The sequence below is a fragment of the Colobus angolensis genome, unplaced genomic scaffold (genome assembly GCF_000951035.1).
Source record: "Colobus angolensis palliatus isolate OR3802 unplaced genomic scaffold, Cang.pa_1.0 Scaffold44, whole genome shotgun sequence".
Taxonomy (NCBI): Eukaryota; Metazoa; Chordata; class Mammalia; order Primates; family Cercopithecidae; genus Colobus; species Colobus angolensis.
In genome coordinates this window covers 1,334,763-1,342,513 of record NW_012117821.1, presented here as the reverse complement: position 1 = coordinate 1,342,513, position 7,751 = coordinate 1,334,763, and the positions used below count along the sequence as shown (strand labels likewise).

At 66.2% G+C, this 7,751-nt stretch overlaps 1 protein-coding gene across 1 annotated transcript in view; it reads right to left on the bottom strand.

Annotated features, from left to right (window-relative positions):
* The window catches only part of ABCA2 (ATP-binding cassette, sub-family A (ABC1), member 2), a 21,973-nt gene that overhangs the window by 3,710 nt on the left and 10,512 nt on the right, over positions 1 to 7,751 (bottom strand). The window contains exons 14-40 of the mRNA XM_011957400.1: positions 7,550 to 7,723; positions 7,345 to 7,447; positions 7,160 to 7,274; positions 6,874 to 7,064; positions 6,568 to 6,718; positions 6,292 to 6,496; positions 5,947 to 6,111; positions 5,664 to 5,844; positions 5,334 to 5,546; positions 5,047 to 5,243; positions 4,787 to 4,969; positions 4,369 to 4,553; positions 4,149 to 4,269; positions 3,638 to 3,874; positions 3,302 to 3,508; positions 2,934 to 3,036; positions 2,527 to 2,843; positions 2,238 to 2,451; positions 2,011 to 2,116; positions 1,797 to 1,908; positions 1,640 to 1,700; positions 1,384 to 1,558; positions 1,173 to 1,288; positions 946 to 1,093; positions 749 to 872; positions 536 to 668; positions 58 to 303 (exon numbers count right to left, since the gene is read on the bottom strand). Of these exons, the coding sequence (XP_011812790.1) occupies positions 58 to 303; positions 536 to 668; positions 749 to 872; positions 946 to 1,093; positions 1,173 to 1,288; positions 1,384 to 1,558; positions 1,640 to 1,700; positions 1,797 to 1,908; positions 2,011 to 2,116; positions 2,238 to 2,451; positions 2,527 to 2,843; positions 2,934 to 3,036; positions 3,302 to 3,508; positions 3,638 to 3,874; positions 4,149 to 4,269; positions 4,369 to 4,553; positions 4,787 to 4,969; positions 5,047 to 5,243; positions 5,334 to 5,546; positions 5,664 to 5,844; positions 5,947 to 6,111; positions 6,292 to 6,496; positions 6,568 to 6,718; positions 6,874 to 7,064; positions 7,160 to 7,274; positions 7,345 to 7,447; positions 7,550 to 7,723 (4,483 nt within the window). The remainder of the gene's footprint in view (positions 1 to 57; positions 304 to 535; positions 669 to 748; positions 873 to 945; positions 1,094 to 1,172; positions 1,289 to 1,383; positions 1,559 to 1,639; positions 1,701 to 1,796; positions 1,909 to 2,010; positions 2,117 to 2,237; positions 2,452 to 2,526; positions 2,844 to 2,933; positions 3,037 to 3,301; positions 3,509 to 3,637; positions 3,875 to 4,148; positions 4,270 to 4,368; positions 4,554 to 4,786; positions 4,970 to 5,046; positions 5,244 to 5,333; positions 5,547 to 5,663; positions 5,845 to 5,946; positions 6,112 to 6,291; positions 6,497 to 6,567; positions 6,719 to 6,873; positions 7,065 to 7,159; positions 7,275 to 7,344; positions 7,448 to 7,549; positions 7,724 to 7,751) is intronic.

Genomic DNA, 7,751 nt, shown 5'->3' with positions numbered 1-7,751 from the left:
CAGGCCCTGCCCCACCTCCAGAGCCCAGGGCCCTGCCCACATGCCCCATGGCCCCACCCCATGCAGGCCCCACCCCCAGAGCTCAGGGCCATGCCCACCCAGGCTCCACCTCTACTGCTGGGGCCCCAACCCCCCTGGCCCTGGCCCACCCCACCCAGGCCCCACTCCAAACGCTCAGAGCCCACCTTGGTCAGGTTCTCAATCTTGACCATGTCGTTGTCGGCGTCTCCCCGGAGCACTCGCTGCCGCTCGCTAGCCACGTCCACATCATCCTCCACAGGCTTGGTAGACACGGGCATGCGCCTTGGGGGACAGGATGGACAGTGTCCAGCAGCTCGCCACCCCCACTGCCCCTCCCTGCCACCAGTCTCACGTCCTCTGGCTGTGGCATGCAGGAAGGGGGGGCAGGCTCCGTTCCCGTCCCCTGCCCCATCTCCTCCTGCCCCATCCCTGCCCCCACCCTGCCCCCCTCCCTGACCCCATCCCTGCTCCCGCCCTGCCCTCTGCCCCCACTGCCGCTATGCGCCCCGCTCACTGTGGCCGCCGCAGGAAGTTGTACTGGCACATGATGGTCAGCAGGAAGCCCACGACGCCCTCGACCGCCATGGCCACCAGCCCGCGGGTGACGATGTCCCATTCGAATGGGGACTTCATCTTGTCAAACTGGCCTGTGGGGAGCCAGCTCAGGGCCCGTGCTCTAGGCCTCGAGGGGCCCCAACCGCCTCCCCCGCCCCACGGGCCCCCTCACCGATCTTGGCGTAGTACTCGTTGATGTACTCGTTGTAGGCCATCTCCATAAGCCCGTGGCCCAGATTGTAGTTGGGGAAAATGAGGAAGCAGCTTTTCAGGTAACTGTTGACAACCTTCAGGTCCTGCGGGGCGGCCGGGGTCAGGCGCACAGCCTCCGCAGGGCCCGCCGCCCCCGCCGTGTCGCCGCCACCTCACCTTGTCGTGCTCGAAGAGCTGTAGCAGGAAGGTGGCCACAGTGGCAGTGATGCCGATGAAGAGATTGATGACAATGAGGAACACGTAGGCCGAGCTGGGGACCTCGAACCAGAAGGAGGCCGGGTACATGATGGGCGTGATGGACCAGCTGTGGGCAGGTGGCGGGCAGTGGTCACCAGGCAGCCCCGGCCCCACCTAAGGCGACTCCCCCATCCGCTCCCCCTTACCCATAGAGCAGGAAGAGGGAGAGGACAGCAGGGAAGTTGGTGGACGATGTGTAGGCCGGCAGGTCGAACACAAACAGGATGATGACGCAGCAGGTAGCGGGGACCAGGTAGTTGAGCTGCAGGGGTGGGGGTGGCTGGTGAGAGACCTGGGGCAGGGCGGGGATGGGGGATGAGAAGGGCCGGGGCACCCCCGTGGCCACGCCGGGCGCACCATGTCCCACACGTAGTTCGCCAGCCAGTAGATGACGGGGTTGCAGCCGCTGACAAACTGCAAGTGCTTGGCCTTGGTGGACTTCTCGGCCACGAGGAAGACGACGAAGCTGGCTGGCACGAACGACATGGCCACGATGATGAAGATGGCGATGACGACATCCGTGCCCTGCAGCCTGGAGCAAGGAAGCCCTCAGTCCTCACGGCCGGGCTGCAGCGCCCACCTGCCCCGCCTCATCCCCACTGGCCATACTTACAAGTAGTCCAGGGAGAGGCTGGCACTGGTCTTGTTCATGGGATGGTTGGTGACAGTGATGCCTGCACATGGCGGGGTGGGGGCAGCAGCTTCAGGCTTCGGCGCCATCCAGCCCAGCCCCAGCTCCTCCCCGCCCGGCCCTGCCTGCGCCAGCTCACCGTAAGCTGCCGGGTTGCCCTTGCTCTTGGGCAGGTTGGCACGCAGGATGGCGTTGTTGAGGCTGTTGAGGTAGGTGGGCATGCTGTGATAGCCCTTGTTGTTGTAGAAAACCTGCAGAACGAAGAGGACAAAGGCCCCAGGAGCCCCGTGGGTCTCTGCAGACCTCAGGCGGCGCTACACACCACGAAGCCCCAGGGCCGCAGCCTTGCTCACCTGGGCAGCCCTGCGCACCGCGATCTTCCGCACCATGGGTGGGGCCCTGGTGCCAAATGAGGCTGGGATGGACTTGAGGACGTTGCCAAAGGTGATGGCCCCATACCTGGGCAGGCAGGGGGGAGGGGCGGTGAGGCTAGGCAGGCAGTGAGGCTAGAGGGGCAGGAGTTGAGACTAGGTGGCTGGTGGCTGGCCGCCCTCGTCCACAGCCTCCCCACCCAGCTCACCGGTGCAGTCGGAAGCGGTCAGAGGTGAAGAGCAGGTACTCAGAGACGTTGTGGCCGGTGATGTCAGTCAGGATGTCGCCTGTGACCACCCGCATCTGGGGCGGGTGCCCGCCCACACTGCTGGGGCAGGAGAAGCCGGTGCCCTGCACGGAGCAGGTGCAGCGGACGGGCTCCCGTACCAGGTGCGGCAGGGAGGGCGCCGACGTCCACATTTCTGTGGGCACAGCGTGGTGTGATGAGAAGGACCCCTCGCTGCCTCTGCCCCCCAGCAGGCCCCCTGAACCACTACCTGGCCCGGCGGTGGGTGGCAGGGAGACGTTCCAGGCCTGCAGGTCCTCATCCAGGGATGCAGGGGAGTCAGATGGCGCAGGCGAGGGTGGGGGCGGCACGAAGTTGGACAGCGGCAGCCCCTGCGTGAAGGACTCCAAGCACATGCTGTCGAAGAACCGAGCCGCCAGCAGGCGCGACTCCCCGCTGCTCAGGTTCAACGTGGGCCCCAGAGAGCCGTTGGCGGGAGACTTGAGCACGCAGGTGGCGCCTACCCCTGATGGCAGCCGGAATGTGCTCACGAGCTGCTGGGGGCTGGCGTCGGGTGACAGCCGCAGCCTGTGGGCACCCACAGTGTGAGGTGGGGCTGCCCGTCTCTGCTCCCTCGCCCACCCCCCTCACCAAGGCTGGCCCCGCCAGCGGCCTCACCGGTACTCGCGGCGCTCCTCGTTGGCGTAGGGAATGAAGTTGCCACGGGGCTGGGTGTAGTTGTGGTACTGGGAAGGTGACAGGACCAGTGGGGGCAGGTCACCTGGCAGGGAGAGCAAGGAGGCCTGAGCAGGTTCTGCCCACTGGCCAGCAGCCCCCAAGCCTCGGTCCCCTTCCACCAACCCCAAAGGACCCACGCCTGGGATCTGGGCCCCGAAGAGGCAGGACTCCCCGATGAACCCCGGCGTGTGCCCAGCCTCAGGTGCGGGGTGAGGCCAGAGTCAGGAGGCTTGGGAGAGGGCATCCTCAGGGCTCCCGGTGGAAAGGGGGGATGTGAGCCCGGCACCCCCGCCCAGCCGGTGGCCTACCAATCTCGGGGACGGACAGAGCCACGGTCATGGCCACGCAGACGAAGAAGGCCGGCAGCAGGATCTGGGAGAAGAGTGCCTTGGAGTTGCGGCGGGCACAGTGGAAGCGTTTGACCAGTAGCCCGTGGAACTGGCGCACCTTCAGCCACCCGCCGTCCAGCTTGCGGCTGCCCTGGCCAACCCTCGACAGGGCCTCTGCCTCAGCCTCTGTGCAGACAGGTAGGGGCTAAGCAGGTGGCTGCACGCTACCCTCTCCCCACTGGCTGCCCCCATGCCGCTCCCCTCTAACCCCGCTCCTCCTCCCCAGCTGCCCCGGCCTCACCCGGCCACCCCCACCTTGCAGGCTGACGTTGTCTGGGTCCTGTGGGTTATCAAACAGGGGGCGGTAGTCGCCGTAGACGTCGGCGTAGCCAGCTCCCTCGTCACCACGGGCAGAGCCCACAGATGACGCCGACTGCAGCGATGCCTGTGACTGGGCCAGCTCCGAGCACCGGGCCAGGTTGCCAGCGTGACCCTCCCCAGACACCGTGCCCTCCGCCCCAGGGAGTACGTCCTTCCTGGACTCCTTCACATCTGCCGCAGCAGAAGGGCCGAGGGGATGCTCAGAGTTACTGGCCCCTAGGCCTGCCCAGGACCCCCATGCCCGGTCTTTACCCAGTTCCCAGGGTCATACACCTGCCCGGGACCCCTGGCCACCATGACCACCCACCCAGGACCCCAGGCTAACCCTGGGGATGCCACCCAGGACCAGGGTGGCGCCCCCAGACACCAGGCAGGAGTGACAGCACAGGCCCGAGCTGGGACCTTGTGGGTGGGGTGGGCTGAGCAAGTGGCCCGGGCCCCTCACCGGCCTCACTGTTCTCCAGCGACTGATCCTCTTCCGACACCTTGAGGAACACCTCCTCCAGGGTGGTGTCCATCAGCCCAAAGCTACTGAGGTGCAGCGCGTCCAGGCTGCGCTCCAGGTGCTGTGGGGGCAGTGGAGGGGGAGGCTGCGGTCGGTCTACCTCCACCGCCTGCAACTGCCCCCCAACCCTTAGGCCGTGGCCTGCTTTTGGCCGTCACACCTGGAAGAGGCGCTCAAAAGCCCCCTTCTTGGCAGCCTCGCTGGGCAGGATGTAGGAGAGCTCCGTGCTTGTGTCTGAGACCAGCAGGCAGGAGGCCACGTGCTTGCGGATGAACTGGGACACCTGGAGCTCAGAGCAGCTGCTCAGCGGGGCCCGACCTGGGGGGCTGGATGCCAGCCCTGGCTCTGTGGGGGATGTGGGAGCAGGGAGGAATTCACTCAGGGGCTGGGAGGAGGGACCCCCGATGGGAACCCAACTGAGTCAAGATATGGGCATTGGAGAGGGCTGGCCAGACCCCAGCAGGTATCCTGGGCCCAGCAGGTGACAGTGAGGACCCAGCCCCTCCATCGTGGATTCTCAGGTGGGGGCCCCGGGGAGGGGGTGGCCCGAGGCCCGCTCAGGCAGCTTCAACACAAACCTTGGAGGCCCCCCGATTCGGCGGGCCGCTTGACCAGCGTGAGGCGGTACCCATCACCATAGGTGCCCTTGAGGAAGAGCGGGGAGCCGCAGCACTTGAGCTTCCCGTGGGAGATGATGGCAATGCGGTCCCCAAGCAGGTCAGCCTCGTCCATGTGGTGGGTGGACAGAAGGATGGTGCGGCCTAGGACAAGGCCAGACCCAGATCAGGGGCCAGGGGAGGCACCGTCCACACCGCTGCCCGCACGGCACCCCACTCACCCGGCTTGTATTTCAGGATGAGGTCCCAGATGGCGCGGCGCGCGTAAGGGTCCACGCCCGCCGTGGGCTCGTCCAGGATGATGGCGCGAGAGCCACCCACGAAGGCGATGGCCACGGACAGCTTGCGCTTCATGCCACCCGACAGTGTCTGCACCAGCGAGTGCCGCTTGTTGGAGAGCTCCAGGTCCTCGATCATCCTGGGACAGGGAGGTGGGGCATGGGGCTGGGGCTATGCACAGCCCCAGGGCCTCTCCCCACCCGCTCCGCCCCACCCTGCGCCCACCCACTTGTCCATCTCTCTGCGGATCTCCTCCTGGGCCATGCTTTTGAGCCGTGAGTAGAACCAGAGGTGCTCCTCCACCGTGAGCCGGTCAAACAGCACGTTGTGCTGCGGGCACATGCCCAGGTTCTTGCGGATCTCATCCATCTCCGTGCGGATGTCGTGCCCATAGATGGTGGCAGAACCCGACGTCGGAGGGAACAGGCCGGTCAGGATGGACCTGGGTAGGTGGGCGGGGTCATGACCCCACGCCCTCTGCAGGGGCCCCACTCTGCCCCTGACTAGGACTCCTGCTCTGGTCAGCAGATGCCCACGGCCCCGCCTCTCTGACACTCACATGGTGGTGGTCTTGCCCGCCCCGTTGTGGCCCAGGAAGGAGACCACCTGGTTCTCGTAGAGGTTCAGGCTCAGCTTGTTCAGGGCCAGCTTCTTGTCATCCTTGTAGACCTTGGTGAGTTTGTCCACGCAGACTACCAGAGGCAGGTGAGTGGGCTCCTCCTCCATGCCACGTGTCTCCTCTGCACCAGGGCTGTGGATCAGCAGGGCAGGGGCGGCGCCAAGGCCACCCAGGACTCCGAACCCAGCGCCCACCCCAGCCACCATTCGGGCGCCAGCCTCACCAAAGTGCCGGCTCTCCATGGCACAGGCCTGGTCCTCCTCCATGACACTGAGGCGGGGGGTGCGTGCCCATGGCCAGCTCCACTCCCAGGCTTCTGTCCGCCCACTGCCCAGCCAGTAGGACTTCTGCAGTGGGAAGTACCAGGGCCGGGGCAGCCCGTACATGCCTGGGGGTCGGGGAGGGGAGGGGAGGCTGACCTAGGGCCTGGGGTGACCATCCACCACATGGACCACGTGGCCACCCAGGGAGCCACCCATGCTGTGTCCAGGAGTGGACCCAGAGCACTGGTCCCCAACCCTGGCTGGGGACCCCGCCTCTCCCCTGCCCTCCAAGGGCTGGCCAGTACCTGGGTGCACAGCCTCGATGTACCATGTGAGGATGCCGTAGACCACAGCGTCCACCATCAACATGGTGACGGCCAGGAGCAGGTTGAAGTCATCCCCCTCCACTGGGGACTGGCTGAAGGTGTGCCACTGGATGCCCACGCCAGCCACCTCGTACAGCGCGAAGTACTTGGAGCCCAGGCCAAAGGCCGTCGTGGACATGAGGGACTGAGGAGGCAGTGGTGTCAGCACGTGGGGTGGCCAGGCAACCCAGCCGCCCGCCTGCCCGCGACCCTCACCGCGATGCACTTCTCGAAGGCCGTTATCTTATCATGCGCCACCTCCTCTCGGATTGCCACATACATATAGGGCACGTAGCTCAGGAAGTAGATGATGCCGCCGCAGGCAGAGGCCAGCTTGGCCTTGGAGTACAGCACGGACACCAGGAAACTGGGTGGGCAGGGGCCATGCGCGCCGTCAGCCACCCACACTCCCGGCCTCCTGGGCAAGCCTCTGCCAGGGTCCAGGGGTCTCCGAGAGGGTGTGGGGTGAGCTTGTTGGGCCAGTGCCTGCCCCAGGTCCCTGCTACCATGGCCTATGCTCACCAGAACATGATGGTGGCCACGGCATAGACGGCCAGGAAGAGCCAGATGATGACCACGTGACTGTGCATGAGCACCTGGCCGTACTTCAGGATGGCGGTGAGCGCTGTCACGGAGATGGACAGCTGCACAAAGCCGGTGATGAACCAGGCCACCCAGTGCACCGCGTTGTTCAGGCCCATGGTCTTCATTACCTGCGGGTGGGCCAGGGGCTTGGGGCAGGCCCCGGAGAGGACGCCGCCCCTCCCTGCCAGCCCGCGCCTCCAGGGAGGGTCCCGGCCCGCCGCACCTCCTTGAGCCGGTGCTCCTTCTCCGCCACGATGTGCTGGATGGTCATGGCCACGGAGTAGACCCAGGAGATCACCATGCACAGCGGCATCATGTGCTCAATGACGAATAGGAAGCTGCGGGGAGGCCGCGCTCAGGCCCCACTCAGCCCCTGCCCCAGCCCAGCCCCGGGCGCCCGGCACTCACTCATCGCGCGTGTAGCAGGGGTAGGGGAACATCTGCACGTAGCTGCCCGGCTCCACCACATCGTGCCCCACAAAGGTGTCGATGATGGCGCGTTCCATCATGTCTGTGGGTAGGGGCCGCCGTCAGGTGCCCGGCAGGCCCTCCTGTCGTCCCACCTGTTCTCCCCTATGAATCCTCCGGCCCGTCTTCCGGGCCCGCCCCTCACCCTGGATCCAGACGAAGCCGTAGAGGAAGTAGAAGCGGCCGCCAGTATTGGGCCCAGGCCGCCAGTAGGCGCGGCGGATCTCGTTGGTTTTCTCGGTGAAGCTGGAGTTCTGGCGGATCTTATAGTGCACGTGCGGCGGGAGCGAGCCGTCCTTCCGGGTCTGGAAGATCACACCTGGGGCCGGGAGGTTGGGGCGGGGCCA